The sequence below is a fragment of the Dermacentor silvarum genome, chromosome 3, assembly GCF_013339745.2.
Source record: "Dermacentor silvarum isolate Dsil-2018 chromosome 3, BIME_Dsil_1.4, whole genome shotgun sequence".
Taxonomy (NCBI): domain Eukaryota; kingdom Metazoa; phylum Arthropoda; class Arachnida; order Ixodida; family Ixodidae; genus Dermacentor; species Dermacentor silvarum.
This window is the reverse complement of record NC_051156.1, coordinates 214,135,861-214,152,302: the sequence shown is the minus strand read 5'-3', so window position 1 is coordinate 214,152,302 and position 16,442 is coordinate 214,135,861. Positions and strand designations below refer to the sequence as shown.

At 45.8% G+C, this 16,442-nt stretch overlaps 1 protein-coding gene and 1 long non-coding RNA gene across 2 annotated transcripts in view; one reads left to right on the top strand and one right to left on the bottom strand.

Annotated features, from left to right (window-relative positions):
• Positions 1-2,745: 2,745 nt before the first annotated feature.
• LOC119446636 (uncharacterized) overlaps positions 2,746-16,442 on the bottom strand; it is a 54,858-nt gene continuing 41,161 nt past the window's right edge. The window contains exons 3-6 of the mRNA XM_037711123.2: positions 14,857-15,022; positions 11,953-12,051; positions 9,452-9,686; positions 2,746-4,021 (exon numbers count right to left, since the gene is read on the bottom strand). Of these exons, the coding sequence (XP_037567051.1) occupies positions 3,789-4,021; positions 9,452-9,686; positions 11,953-12,051; positions 14,857-15,022 (733 nt within the window). The 3' untranslated portion in view covers positions 2,746-3,788. The remainder of the gene's footprint in view (positions 4,022-9,451; positions 9,687-11,952; positions 12,052-14,856; positions 15,023-16,442) is intronic.
• LOC125944148 (uncharacterized) lies at positions 4,852-5,749 on the top strand. Its single transcript, XR_007466162.1, has 2 exons — positions 4,852-4,950; positions 5,132-5,749. It is a non-coding gene; the product is annotated as an uncharacterized LOC125944148 (long non-coding RNA).

The window sequence follows — 16,442 nt, the reverse complement described above, 5'->3', positions numbered from 1 at the left end:
CGTTAGCGAAAACTCAGCACAGAACACCCATACATGAACTCAGTTGCATTTCCAACAGCTGATCGCACAGAAGCAAGGTAGAAGCGGTAATGGTTTCGTATTCGCTGCCGTAAGCGCAATCTGGTTTCTCTAGAATAAATTGCTCCGCGAAAAGGGTCAATAGTTAAAAGAAATAAATGCCCATTGAAAACAATCTTTCGGGCCCCCATAGTTCACCGTGTGTGCTTGATAAATACACATGGTGAACTATGGGGGCCCGAAAAATTGTTTTTGATAAATACCCTTTAACCCCCACCACCCCAGTGTAGCAAACTGGAAACTCACTTCTGGTTAACCTCCCTGCTTTTCCTCTCTCGCTTGCTCTCTCTCTCTCTCTTGATAAATAGGTAGGTCTGTTAAATGTAAAAATAACTGACAAATGCATTATATATATATATATATATAGAGAGAGAGAGAGAGGGTCAGATCGTTTGTGGTTTGCATGGTGGTTTGCCCTCAACTCGAGAAATAGTTGGGACGCCACTGTACTTTTGTGCCCGCCGCGGTAGCTTGAAGGCAATGACATTGTTCGAGGTCGTGGGTTGAATCCCAACCGTGGCAGCCGCATTTCGACGGCAGCGAAATACAAAAACGCTAGTGCACTTAGATTAAGGTGCACGTTGAAGACCACCAGGGTGTCAAAATTAATCCGGAATCCGCCACGTGCCTCATAATCCAATCGTAGTTGTGGCAAGTACAGCCCCATAATTCAATTAAAGTTCAACACTTCTGCCACGATGCGATATGTGCCATGTGAGGCAGTGATAATGCTGAACCATCTCAGAGATTATGAACAATGGCACACAACATCTCAGGCAAACACGTCTTCCTGTGTGATGTGTGTACTACGCAGACAAAGAGCAGTGGTGCACGCAAGGTAACATTTAACGTCAACTCGCCACTCTCGTATTGGACTAAACGCTGAAGAAATTACACATTCGCCGTCAGCTTCATCTCTGATTATCGTCAATCAAAGCAAACAGCATAGAAAACTTCGCTTACATCGATTCCCACAGCCAACTTTTTGTCTAGGCGATTTGTCTATGTCAAGTCCTGATGAAGACAAGTTGTTTTATTGAAGTGTCAGCTCCACATGGGGAGGGGCTTTAAAGCGTACAAAGAAAAAAAAGAGGGGGGGGGGGCTCGCCGTACGCCTAATTTATACGGAGCAAGTTGCTTTCTCTCAAAAGTGCAAATAATAAAAAAATAATTTGTATAAAGATATTCAAAGTTCTTGCCGCCGACAAAAAACTGTCAGCCATCTCCACTGTTCCATCTCCACTGGGGTGGAGATGGAAGACCAGCGAAGCTGTACTATGGTGGGAATTATGTATTTCCAATTATGACTATTAAGATGTGATGGTGTAAATGGTTATTTGAACTATTAAAGAATAAGAAATATATATGATCCGGTGGTTTTCATTTATTTAGTGACCATAGGGACCATGGCCTTATGGTCGCTACGGTACACCGCCATAGGGTGTACGGCAAAAGTTGGCACGTTCTTCATAAGCACGTCACCAACGCCGCGCGCGTTAGGTGCTCACGCGGGCAGAACGCCGCTGCCGTCGACAACAGTTCTGCGCGTTATTTGTGTGACCGCGCGCAACCGCTGTCAAAACGCTGGCTACGTGACGAATGGCTAAACACCGTTGTCGACACTGCTAGGGGAGAGGCGGGCGAGAGCCCAGAGAGAGGGTGTGTTCCCAGCATCGGAGACTGTCTACGTAGACAGCTAAGGAGACGGCCAAGACAGCTTCGAGGCCATGTAATGGAACGCGTTTCGAACCTTCTGGATGACATATGGGAGACGCGTCTGCGACGAGACGCCACCTCGCGGCGACAAGAAAAAGTTGAGAAAAAGCACGCATTAATTATTTCTGTATTTTAGGTCCTTGCACCTGCGAGCCTATGAAAATCACGATGTGACTTACATTAAGGGCGTAGGAAAGCATGTCTACGTTTTCTTGTGCGCAGACAACCTTCCTGTCGACTTTCCAAGCATCCTGCTCAGCCGCCATCTTGTTTGGACAGGAAAGTAGCCTGCATCGTTTCTGACTTCATATACTTCAAAAAATAACTTCAAATGAAAGACGCCTCACGTCGAAATGAAAGCTTGCCCTTCATTCTTTCCGCTATTAGAGAGTTTTAGATTAGGGGGACGCAAGCGTAGGGGCTCCCTAGCGCTTGGGGCCCCCTAATCTAAAACTCTCTATTAACTAAACTTTTTTCTACCAAAGAAATACATATACGGGCCGGGACAATCTAGCCATTCATTTCCAATTCTATCCCTTTCACATTTAGCAGTGTGCCATCGCCAGTATAAGCTGCAGTCGTGAGCTGCGAATCATAAGAAATGGAATGGAAGGGAAGGAATTTCTTGCGGTATATCGGCCACGGTTAGGTAAGAGTAGACTGTTTTAGCTTGTCCGCAAACCAGCTCCTTAGGTTGGCGTGTTGTGTAACACTACTCAGATGGCTGCAAATTGAGCGATATGCGTACATCAATGAGGGAAAAGTGGCGCGGCACGCCAAGCTGATTTATTAGGCAGAAGATGAGAAGCTCAACGGCGCCGAGAAGCGGCCAAGGCAGCCGGAAACAGTAAGTTTCGCCTTCTTCGACAATCATCTTCGTCTCTGCACAATTTAATTTACTTTCGGTGTCTCTTTAATGCATTTTGTATGACAAGAAAAAGGTGCCACATGTTACAACAACATCTTCCTTTATTCATACAAAGAATATTTACACATGGTCTTAAAGAGAAGAACACGCAACTGTGCAGTGCAACCTATATTATAGTACAAGAAAGCACTCCTAAAGTTCTCCGTCATGCACAAATGGTTATTGAGAGCTGTGTCACGAAGGTTAAACAAGGGCTAGATGCTGTGAACGTTCCATCCTCTTTTGGCATGTTGGATATTTAGACGACCAAATATAAATGCGTGGTTTCTGGTCTAGGCTATGTAGTGACAGCTGGAAGCTCAACATTGTGGGGGGAAGCCACTTAAAACCACATCATATTGGGTGCGCGTCACTGTGCAGTGTAAGTCAAACCAAAGCCACACATGCATCCTTTTAAGTTTTAGAAGCTTTGCCAACATAGTTAAGGAAACGGGGTTACCAAGGAAAACGTGGAATGTTATTAGAGTTGCCGATATAAAAACTGGCCTCTACATCCAAAGTGCGCTCAAGTCACTGTACAACATCTCTTCCTACAGACTCTTCTGTCTTCATTAAATGGGAGGTAACTTTCACTGCACTGTTCTAGCAGTAGATAGAGACGTTCGGCACAAACTCGCACATGCAACTCTGTATTATAGGTGCTTTCATTCCATTCGTGGGTCACTGCATGAAAAAGAGCTGCTCTGATGCATTGGAACATGCTGCATGGCGTGTCGGCTTGTGAGCCTAATGACACGGTGCACTGCGTCTACGAATGACTAAAGCGTAGTGAAAGTGTGCGAAGAAACGTTGGTGCATCTAACAACTGTGCAGCTGCGACAGCTTTTTAACTCATTACATGAGAGAAGACAAAGCTCGCAAGCTCTTCACACTGTGCTCTGTGGCGTCGCCCAAGAAGAAAAAAAAAAAAAAGAGAGTAAAATTCTCATGCTCAAGGGACAAGACAGGTGGGCGCGAGTGACAATGAACGGCGGGCACATCCAAGACAGAAGGAGAAGCGGGAAGTGGGGAGTACAGGGAAAATGGTGAGTCGTCATTGGAAGACTGTAGCTGCATCCCTCGTGTTTCACGGAAGGTAAGAGCCGCGGGTCAAGTCGTCCGGCTCGGGGAGCTTGCAGACGCCCCTGGTGTTTCCCGTCGCGGCGAAGCACACGGCCGTGTCTGGGCAGGCGCAGGACTGTACGCAGCCGTGGCCCATCGACGTCTTCGACTGCGGGCACACTGGGCTTGGGCCTACACCGGCGGCGGCTGCAGCAGCAGCAGGGGCAGCGGCCTGAGTCACCGTGGCCTGCTGGGCATCTGCAAAGGGCGGCAGACACGTGCGAACGTTTTGACATAAAGCTGAGCAAGTTGGTAGGAATTCATGGTATGAAAAGGCAGGAGGTGCAAAGCATGGATAAAATAGGAGCTCAGTGGACAAATTCTACATAAATATAGTATCTAGAAACTCAGGATAGGAAGCATAGTATGCCTATCTTGTGGGCTTCACACGGTATACAAAAATATCAATCTTCGGAGTTTCATAGCTTTATCGAAAAAAAAAAAGTGTGTGTGTTCTGTGTGTGTGTGACGTACAGTCGACAGATATTATAGCAATAATATTATAGCACGATATTATAGTAATAAAATTATAGAAACAATAGTTTATCTAAACATCGCATTAAAACCGCCACTACATAGCGTAATAGTTCATAGCGTAATAGTTCATGGACGTCTACAGCGCGACTGAGACGAAGACAAGAGACAAAACCACACGACAAACACTAGTGTCAAACGAAGGGGTCAGATTCGTTAAACGAGACATTTTTTCATGCCGCCGTCATCCATCACTCGGCGCGACGGATGACTAGAAAAAGAATACACTCAAAGGGAAACAATCGTTGCAGACAACTTTGGTTTATACTCTTTGTACTGCAAAGTTCAAATAATTCTTAATAGCATAGATGTGCTGAACTAAAACTAATTATATTGCATATTACGGTCCAATGTTAAAGTTAACACCAAATTAGTATTTCTGGACTGATTTCAGCTCGGTTTTTTTACACGAAGGCCTCGGCAGTAACTTTTTTACCAATGGAGGCCTAACCCTAAGGCGTCACATATTACAGTTGTCGATGATACGTTCAGGTTATGTTGGTTTAAGTACTAATTAGGCATTCTCTTTAGTAGTGGACTGTAATGCACACTGCCACGCTCCTGTAAGTATTCAAATGTAAAATCTTGGGCGAGTCAATAATTGATAATAATAATCCCCCCTCCCCTGGGTGGATGGCTGGCAGGCGCTCCGCGTACGGGTTTGTACCTATCTGCCACGCCTAGCACGCCACCCAGGGCGATCCCCCTCTTTCTCTTTACTCCTCTCCCCCCCCCCCCCCTTTTTTTTTTTCCTTCAAGTGCAAATAAATAAAGAAAGATTAAAGATAGCGCTGATGGTCGCAACGCGGAAGCCAAAAAGGGGGAAAAAAAAAAGAACGTTAACACGGCACTGTGTCCGCGTTTCATTCTCTTGCACCTGTATTTCGCACTGCACCCATGCATTACTGACGTAAGATGCACGTAAGATGCACCAAACGCGGGAAGCATATTGCGACCGAGACATCCACCATGCAGTACCCGGCTCCAGGGAGCATTTGTACTCCATTAGGCATGCAGACTGCCACATACCGAATTCATCAAATTCAATGCGTGGAATACATAAGCAGATGCCTATATAGCTTTTAGGGTCGCTCGCAGAAACGCCCTCTCGCAGTAATGCGATGCAGCTACGGGCGCACGCTTCATATATCGTGTCCTAGCTGCTATATACCATATAGATTGACCCCGGAGCGGCCTCTTCGTGCGCCAGGATTGCTCGCGATATAAAAACCCTGTCGATTAACGTCAACGGAAGCGTGTGCGAATGAAAACAGCAAAAGGCACGTGCGGACCATATAACAAAAAGCAGGCACAGTCGATGCAACATTAATGTCGCTACAAAAAAAAAAAAAAAAAAAAAAAAAAAAAAAAAAAAAAAAAAAAGCCGGAGACGACAGGGCAAATCAAATGAAGCTTCTCAATCGCACCAAAGCATAAACAAAAAAATAAAAATAAATACCGTTCGGGCACTCGACAGGAGCGTAAATGTCACCGAGAGAGAGCTCACGGCAAAAGCACTCTGCGATGCGGCAGCTTTGAGGCACTTCCGGTTGCATGTTTTCCCTACGGGGAGGAACACTATGCCGAACCCCAAAGTCCGGCGGCAAAAATGCAATAAGCCGGCGATGTGGCAGTCTAGATGTCAATTTACCGGAGGTCTTAGCAAAACGCGTCTATTATGGAGCGAAATCTGGACAGGCTCCCGATTTCGCTCCTATGAATAAGTGAACGGCGCGAAATAAGACGAGTGACAGGGGTACACGGAACGCAAAGAAAACGCATCCACCGCGGCTGCCAACTGTTTGTTCGTTCCATCAAGACGGCAGTTATATACCAGGGGTGGATCCTTGGTAAATAATAAAAAAAAAAAAAAAAAAAAAAAAAGCGAGGGTATAGAGCTCAGTCTTGCTAGCACAGAGGTTCCGGCATACCTATGACGAAGGCGGGAGGGGGATGAAGGAGAGCGGTGCCCCTTACTGTATCCACCAGTGATGTTCACGTCCTATCCTGATATATTACTATGATTATTACTATGATTATTACTATTACTATGATTATTAATATACATGTCTAAGCCCACTAGCCGATACCAAGGGGTATTTTATCCAGATTACTACTGCCAGTGTTTGCTAACACCAGGTTAAGTGCGGCTCAGAGGTCACACGTACCCAACGCGTGCATTAGCTGCACTGTTTGCTGTTCTGAAGATCAAAGGCCTTCGCGCGGCGCTCAATACGGAGGCGCCGACGTACAATTGTGCGTATGCTACGTACATCAGTGGCGAGTGCACGCCGGAAATGGAGCGCCGAGATCATCACCGGAAGCACGCGTAAGAGTACAAGGTTTCTTTCATCGTGTTTGAGACATGACAGAGCCATAGAAAGAAATCTCGTCCTCACGCCCTGTTCGTACACTCGGGAAACGCGCGGCTTTAATAAGTGATTCGGATAAACATTTATCACATTAAAACGATGATAGTCGAATTTCGAAGTTCGTAAGAAGCTGAAATTTGAATCAGGCTCTCAAATATTGTGCGGAAGTTGATCAGAATCGCAAAGAATAAAGCTTTGCAACTGAAGTTCTTTTTCTTTACGGGGGTTTTACGTGCCAAAATCTAGTTCTGATTATGAGGCACGCCGTAGTGGAGGGCTCCGGATTTATTTTGACCACCTGGTGTTCTTTAACGTGCACTACAACGCAAGCACATGGGCGTTTTTGCATTTCGCCTCCCTCGAAATGCCGCCGCGCGCCGGGATTCGATCCCGCGACCTCGTTCTCAGCAGCGGAACGCCTTAGCCATGCACTGAGCCACCGGGACGGGTGCAACTGAAGTTCTGAAGGGGTAAGTTTATAACACTGTATGCTTCCTTTGCAGCGAGTATGAATTTGGACGCAGTGAGAAAAAAAAAATAAAAAGGCACTGATGCTGTGCCTTTCTTATGGCGCTTTAAAAGGACCGTGTACCAACAACTAGACTTTGGAAACTTTTCACTCCGGAAAGGTTACCGCTCCTCGCCCACGCGCAGAAGCAGAAAGAGATGTGAGCTACGAGGAACGCCGAAGTTGATTGTATCCTGAAGGCTTTGAAGCATGAGGCATATGTTAACACTGTGAAATAATGTTATGCTGGCGAAGTTGTGGATGTTTACTCCTTTTGCTTGACTTAGCTCATTAAAGGGAAACTAAACAGTAACTCTAAAATGGTTTAGACTGATAAAGTGTCCTTTCAAAACTCTATGTTCATTAATTTCGCTGAAGAGTAAGAGCTTCATCATTAGGAAAAAAAGGACCAAACTTAAATTTTGTTAAATTTCGCGCCAAATCCCAGTGTGACGCCACGGATTTGAAAGTATATTATTTTATATTTGTCTCTTTTGATTTGTCTAAGTTAATGCACTCAAAACTTGCCATGTTCAGCCTTTGACTCATTTTGAATACAACGTAGTTCATCTTTACCAAGAAAAAATAAGCTCGGCCCGTCAAAATTTGTGACGTCACGGCGATTTGGTGCTGGAACTTCAAGGTGGTGTCGCCACCTGTCTCTCGTTTTTGCGTCTTTTGTTGCTTACCGGTCTTCTCACGGCAACAGTTACGTTTTTGGTTTTGTACAACGGTAATTTTCCAATTTACAGCTAAAAAATTACCTTTAATGCATCTTTAAAAGACACAAAACAGGAATACGAAGTTAAACTGTATCACTAAGTTACCCTCCTGCAATAGGAAAACGGCAACCCTTGTATACCGAGGGAGGGGCTTGGTAAGCCATAAAAAAACGCAAGAACGAAAGGTATACGTGGCGCCGCCGCCTTGATTTTCATGCATCAACTAGGTGTGACGTCATAAATAGAAAACGCCTTCTGTTTAGTTGGTTGTTTATCAATAAAGAAGTAATACGCTGCATTCTAGGTGAGGGAAAGTCCAAGCCGAGGAAGTTCTGATATACTGTTATGGCCCAGATCAAGTAGAAAAAAATTGCCTTGAAATCCATGACGTCACACTACCGTACATGCACTGCTGCTTCGAGGCAAAATTCGAAAAAGGTAAGCCTTGTCTTAATTGTCACTGCTAATAATAAAAATTTTACCGCCGACGAAATGAAAGTAAAGTTTTGAAAGAATAGTAAACTAATCTTAGCTGATATATCGCTGCTCTTTAATGTAATTTTGACGTATTCATCTGCTCCTTCTGTGGCTTAATAACGTAGTCGCCTGCTTGCAACGATACCGGCGCTTTATATGCCCATTCGATTCGCCTGCGCTTTTTGAACTAGTTCAGGAGGCGTTGCACTTCCCTATACTCGTTTCACCAGTTGAACATGGCGGCATCTGCACGTCGCAATTTGTTTCACACAATGCAGGCTTCGTGCAGGGTGAGTTATAGTGAGGATATATACTACAGTGTGTAGCCGCCGCAGCGTGCACGAAATTTTGTCTTTAGTGCGTGTATGTGTGTATATGTGCGTGCGCGTTGGTGCTTATTTCACGGGATTTCTCAAGCTCAACAGAAAGTTTCTTGACATGGTCAATGCGCCTATTCTTGCACCTCGTGCAAGAATAGGCGCATTACCCAGGTCCCGTGGTAGTGCCGTGGTAGTCCCGTGGGCACTACCCCAGGTCCCGTGGTAGTGCCGTACCGGTTTTGCACAGGCAGAGCTGGCACTGAGCCAGCGGGAACTAGCTCACAAAGTGCAGGGCGAATAGAATGGTTAGCTTTGGCCCAACACAATAATCGTCATCTATCTTGCGTTCCCTTCGTTGCTTCAACGTTGCGCGCTGGGTAAATTCGGGTCACTAACGGCATACGCGTTATCAGCGTTCTTGACAGGAAAGTTGCGAGCGCAGAGTGTTTGAGGAAAGAAACGTACGCGATATGGATGCAAAGCAAGAAAGTGGTTCACAGGAAAATGGAGGCTTGAAGAGATTAACTGTGGTAGAAGAAGAAATATGTAACTTAAGCCACTGTTAATCACGTGATATATAGATGTCGGACAAGATAAACATCAAAAGATGTGATTTCTTTTAGAGCGAAGCGTGTCTCTAAACGACTGCGGCAATAATTTCATCACTCCGGGAACAATGCAACGAGGCACTGTACCTGTTTGGCACTTGGTGGCGGAGCCCGGCTGCTGAGACCTGCTCTCGGCGCATAGGTTCTTGGCTGCCTGCTGCGGCTGCTCGGCGGTGCGCTGTTCGTCCTGCTTGTGGTACTTGGCTGGCTCCGGCTGCTGCGCCGGTTCCTTGTCGTCGAGCTGCGCCTCCTTCTGCTGCTGCAGCTTAGGCTCTTTGTCCTGCTTCGCCTTGTCGGCCCCCTTGGCGTACTTTGACCGTTTCTGCAAGGCGCGAGGTAATGGGAATGTCATTGAGCAGGGAACGAATAGCGACCGACTATTGGAGAAACACAGACGTTCACAGGGTCAACGGTAGTCGAACTAGGGATCGATGTCTCAGATCACGGAGCCAGCGTTTCAGATAAGGGGTATTGTCATTTCCAGAGCGTCCCTGCTCATTATGCCAATAATTGGGTAACGTAACTCAGGAGTAGCGAAACTGTTGTCGCCTCTATGACACGCGAGCCGCTTAAGACATATTTACAGGATGCGAGAAGTATAAAGCATTACGTAAAGCGCAGGTTCGTTTCAATCGATTCCAGGACAGGTATCACATTGCCCCAATACCACGCAACATGGACCCTAACCTACACTCCGGAAGGAGGAAAGCGAGGGCCCAATACATAGAGAAAACATTCAGGTTCGATACCACGGCCCGTTTTACGGACGCCGCTATGTACGGAACGAAGAAAAAGGGCGCAGTGGCAGTGGTCTGCGACCGCCGAGGCCACGTCACCTCCAGTGCATCGACCCGCCCCTGCACGATCACGGAAGCGGAAGAGCTGGCCATCGCGTTAGCCATCCGCGAAGGCCAACACGCAAGCAAACCACTGACAATCCTCACGGACTCCCAGCAGGCCTGCCGCAACTTCCTACAGGGAAGAATCGCAAGACCTGCGGCACAAGTCCTAGCCCAAATACCCAAGGAGGACACTGACGACAACACCATCATAACCATCATTTGGATACCGGGTCACGCTGCCATCACGGGTAACCTGTATGCCGACAGAGCAGCTCGAGAATTTGCACATAACCGAGCACTCATCACGCCGACTGCAGATGACCCTGACCCAGTTGACCCCGAGTATTCAGCAATCCTGAACTACCACAGAGGGAGTCGCTTGCGATATCCCCCACCCCATCGAATACTAAAGACGGAGGATGCCGCTGCCTGGCGTAGGCTCCAGACAGGCACTTACACGAACCTACACATATTACATCGCTTGCACCCCACAGCCTACAGGGACGAATGCCCGTGGTGTGGGGCCACACCAACCCTATACCACATTACGTGGGAGTGCACGCTACACAACATAGAACACCATGACACGAACACCACGAGGGAGCAATGGGAGGCACTGCTGTCCAGCTCGGCCCTCGACGACCAGCTCAAGCTGATCCAGAGAGCAGAGAAGATGGCAAGAGCCAGCGCAGCCCTGGACTAGGGGCCCCGACCATTAGCGATGCCCCATTGGGGCAAGACAAAACTATCTTTGAATTAAAGTTTATCTATCTATCTATCTATCTATCTATCTATCTATCTATCTATCTATCTATCTATCTATCTATCTATCTATCTATCTATCTATCTATCTATCTATCTATCTATCTATCTATCTATCTATCTATCTATCTATCTATCTATCTATCTATCTATCTATCTATCTATCTATCTATCTATCTATCTATCTATCTATCTATCTATCTATCTATCTAATCGATTCATACGGCATTCACGGCCTAGACGCAACGCTATAGGTATGACAGTCGACCCCCTTGGGAGTTTTCAAGGTGCACCTAAATCGTAGTATTTAATCATAGTAAATGATAGCGGCATTTCGATGGAAGCGAAATGCGGCTATGGCGTGCGGTAATCGAACCCACGTCCTCATTCTCAACAGCAGAACAGCATGGCCACTAAGCTGGCTAGCATGGCCACCGCGGCGAGTGAAACGAGGGTGTGATAGGTAATTCACGGCTACGCCGACATTTTGTTTTCTTTCTAGGGGACAGGAATGAAATCGGTCTCGGAATGAAGTCCGCAGCGGTAGCCTTAAAATGTCATGCTATGTGACCAATTATACGGGCCGACTATGGCGACAATGATGACAAGTAATTTGGCGGGAGACAGTAATAATAATAACCGTTAATACAGGAGTCGCCAGAAATGTCACCAGAGTTTGAACTATTAGCATAAAAATACTCAGGAACTGGTCCGACCTTCCAAAAAATCTGACTATTTTAACCGGCCAAATGGCAAGTGCAAATAATCGCCGATAATTTAACTTCCGAGAGATCTTAGTCGGGACGCGTAGTCTCATATGCGTTGACTCTCTTCATTTGAAAAGACAGACAGACATACAGACAGACAAACAGAAAGAAAGAAAGAAAGAAAGAAAGAAAGAAAGAAAGAAAGAAAGAAAGAAAGAAAGAAAGAAAGAAAGAAAGAAAGAAAGATGATTTTGACGTTTCTGTCTAATATACGCACCTCTTGTGCTGCCGCCTGATCTTTGCTCAACTTCTCCTTTTGCTTCTGCTGTTTGTGGCCCTTGCTGTCAACTGCAGCGTCCTTGTTGCCTTGCTTGTTCTGCACGGTGACACACAGCAGCGTAAGTTCCATTGTTCAGAGCGCTTTGAAACCAGTGAAATGCTAGAAATTGCGTGACTTTATTAATAATCCAGCATACCCGGCGAAGGGACTGAAACATCGCCCTGCCGTTCAACTGCTTACATATAAAGACCTCTGCTTTCTGTTAAGTCATGTTTTCGGCGAATTGGTTATACACCGTGCTAACAATCGGGTAAACAGAAAAAGTTATCTCGGGTTCTATTTACAATTCGAATGTCACAGATGTGAAAAGCAGGAATGAACCGATTTGAATGAAATTTGTTGGATTTCAAAGAAGACGCTGAATTATTAATTCTGCCGGGAGCAAGTTTTTGATTGAGGCCCAATGTTCTTAAGAAAATTGTCCGATATCGCACAATTCCGAGGAACTGAAGCACCAAGTTGGCAGCTTTATCGCTGCGAAATAAAAAAACAGGAGTCGAAACTAAGTAAACTGCAATCGCTAGGACGTCTACGCGAGCACAATTTATTGCGCATGACTCTAAATTATATAAATTATTAGTAAGTGTGATTGCAAAAACGTAAAAGAGGTGCAGTTCAGGTAAGCTTCAAAATAATAGATCGGATCCGTCTGCTTTATATAAACTGTTATTTATACACTTTACAGAATTTCTACATATGTTTCTATTGCTCAGTTACATAATTTTAATATATAGGTACTGAAATCGCATTTTTGAATGTTTTGAAATTTTAATTGAAGAGGACGAAGACCGGCAAATCGACTGGGTGGTATATCCGCACTGCTCTGCTGAGAGTATGGATTAATAACACTCGCAATCATACAATCTGTCACTTTGAACCTAGATAACGAAAGAAGACACTGCAATACTATGAGCAGCAATAAAGAAAGCGCACAAAGTGGACAAAATTGATAAACTATGTCCTGCCTTAAGTATATACGACTAATTTATATATGGGGCTTTCGCAAAAACACTCCTTATGAAACGATTTCACATCAGTCCTAAACTCAGATTTTTTACAAGTCGGATACAGTTTACGGAATTTTTATATCTTCTGTAAACTTGGTGCTTGGATATACGTATATCGTGTGTATGTTCAAGAAAGGAGAAGCGCAGGTTAATGCAGCAAGTAGAGTGAGAGAGATAGAAAGCTCTTTATTGAAAAAGCAGATTGTTTAGCCAGCGGATGTTTGCTATATACTGTATGTTACTCTGCAGGGAATGGGAAGATAGGCCCTAATTCGAATTGTCGCATACTGGTCGGGCTGATTTGTAGTTCTCCCGAGTAAAATCAGTTGAAAGACCCGAGCTCCTCTTGTCCAGTTGCCTTCTCATTTCATAAAATCGCTGTAAATATGTAATAACGTACGCGGGCGAGGTTTAAACGATTGCTACAAGGGAGTATAAGAGTTGTCGCGAAGATCCATTGTAGGGAACCAGTTACAGCTAAATAAATTCTGGGGTTTTACGTGCCAAAACCACAATTTGATTGATTGATTGATTGATTGATTGTGTGTGTGTGTGTGTGTGTGTGTGTGTGTGTGTGTGTGTGTGTGTGTGTGCGTGTGCGTGCGTGCGTGCGTGCGTGCGTGCGTGCGTGTATGTGTCGTGGAATTCTGAAACAGTCTGTGTGCTAATCGTAAAAGCAGTCATTAAATATTAATCTGGTTATAACTGCGCAGATAGAGGAGCAAGTTTATGCGGAAGAAACGTTACAGAATTGGTTGAATAGATGCATTTAAAAGTATCTCGCACAATTAGAACTAATAGCAGAGATCACGGGGAGGGTGGCTCTGGAGGAGCTCTCGGAGCGAGCGCGGAGCGGAGAGCCACGTGACTTGAGCTGCTTGTCACGTGACTGCCTCCTCTCGCAGCCATTCCTCCATGCTCGCAGCAGCGCGCCCTGGCATCCACTGCAGGAGCCGCACGGAGGCAGACCTCGCGCTGTCGTAGATAGTCAATCTTAAGGCGGCTGCATATTTCTGCTAAGGGTATCTTCTTCGTGTTTCTTTGATCGTTTCTTTTTTTAACAACTCAACCGAGAATTAAGCTTTCTTTGCCAGCAGCCCATGAAAGAGAGAGGAGAAAGAAATGAGTTGGGAAAGGCAAGGACATTAACGGAAAGAGAAGCTTCTCGTTCGGCGGATGGGTAAGGGGGCAAAGAGAGGCAGAAATACTAGCGGAGAAAGAAAGCGAACTTGCGAGAAAATACACAGAAAGGGTGCGGAACGCCCGGCAGTATCAACCTCTCCCTAATAGGCCACTCGAACGTGGGAACTTGAATAGCGCCTTGACCGACTTCTGCTGTAACGACCGTATAGGCCGGTATACTCCAGAACTGTCTGCTCTACCACGCCATACTACCCTGCGCTGTATTCCTAAAAATGCCCACATTGCGATCAATGCGCAACGCTTTACCACATGGCATGGGCTTGCGCAATCACACACCACAGCTGACACCCATAACACCCCCCACCACACGGCAATGGGGGAGGCAGCGCTGTCCAGCTACGACTCGACGGACCAGCTCAACCTGGTCCATCTAGCGAGAAGGGCAGCTAATGCCACTGGACTCCTGGACTGAGGGGACCACCCACTGCGGAGCGGAGGGGCTACCTACGCTCGCGTGCTCTTTTGCATAAAGTTTATTCTCTGCCTCTCTCTGCTCCGAAAGCAGTCCATAAACGTTTTCAACGTAGCTACGGGGCTGTATACTACATTTCAAGGGACAGAATAATTTTCACGGTGAATCTTTCTGCCCATCGCGGGTTTCCGCAAGAACTCATTTCGTTGATAACGGCACCTTGTGCTGCTTGTACTTCGTGGACTTGGCCTCGGCCTCCTGGCCCTTCTGGGTCGCCTGCTCGCCGTCCTGCGGCTGGTCCTGCTGATGACGAGGCTGCTCGCTGCGCTCGGACGCCCACGCGGAGCTCTCGTGCTGCTGCTTCTTGCTGTGCTTGCCCTTGCGCCTGCGCAGAATAAAGCGAGCGAGGCTTGGTTAGGCGCGAATTCCTCTCGCCCGTTTGTCGAGCTTCACCGCGCGAATTCGGAGCCACCGTGAAAGTGTCTCCCCGAGCGACTCATTAGCCCGCGCGCTCGCGATTAATGAGGCGAATCATAACTCGCCGGCGGGAATGATGAAACGAACGGCGTCACGGCCTGGCGCAAACCGTGCAGCGTGGGAGAACGGGAAGGCAGTGAGACGAATGATAACGGACACAAAACACAAGGATGGAGACACAGCGATCACTCTGCTCTGTTTTCTTAAAACTGCCACCCGTAAAAAGAAGAACTATAGAGTGCATGAACGGTTCCCGCACTTGGCGCTGTTTAGCAAGTTCATGTTTGCGCTTTCCGTTCACTAATGTTTCGTTGTGTGTGATAGAGAGAAGAGAAAGAGAAAAGAGTACGTGCGTTCGAGCGAGTGCTCCGCGTTCACTTGTCAAGAAATAGATGGTAGCGTTTACATTTAGGACATTTCCTAATGGTTAGACAAACCTTCCTCGTGTTGAGTAACGCACAAACACGCATCGCAATTTCCTCGCAACACACACTCACATCACACTCACTCACGAACTCGACATCGAGTTCGTGAATGAGCTAGTTGTACTTCAGGATAAAAATACACTTAAGAATCGCTTCATGCATACATGAATAAGTAATCATTCACTCATTTCGATAAAGTTATGCAAACGCGTATAGTTTCAGAATGGAAGGGCGTCTCAGAAGTGATGAATAAATAAAGCAATCAATCAATCAATCAATCAATCAATCAATCAATCAATCAATCAATCAATCAATCAATCAATCAATCAATTTTCACGTGATCAAGATAAACATTACAACGTTTTATGTTGCTGAACCCAGGAAATAATTGAAGAGCAGTGAGAGGGGCTCAAATCATTGTTACAAATAAGCATAAAAAGAGCAGCCAGAAGTAGGGACATTTTTATTATCGCAGAAAAATGACCCAAAACATCTGATTATTTCAAGTTCAGTGCAAGAACTGAAGGAATATGAAATTACTGGTAGCTTTTAATTATATGCCATGAGAAAGAAAATGGACTGTTCTAATACGGTTCTAAAGGAATGAGTGATTTTTTTGCTTATGTTTGGGGGAATGAATTCTACAGTTTAGAAACGCTCAGTGGCGTACCAACTATTTCTCGAGTGGGGGGAGGGGGGGGGGGCAAACTGCAAACGCTCTGACTCCCTCTCTCTCTCTCTATATATATATATATATATATATATATATATATATATCGCATTACTATTACAATATTACTTATTTTTAGTATTACTAATTACTAGTACTATTACAATCGAACTGTCCAGCGCCAGGCTTTCTCATAATGCGAGCGTTTAAGGCGAATCCCGCGCGTCACCATA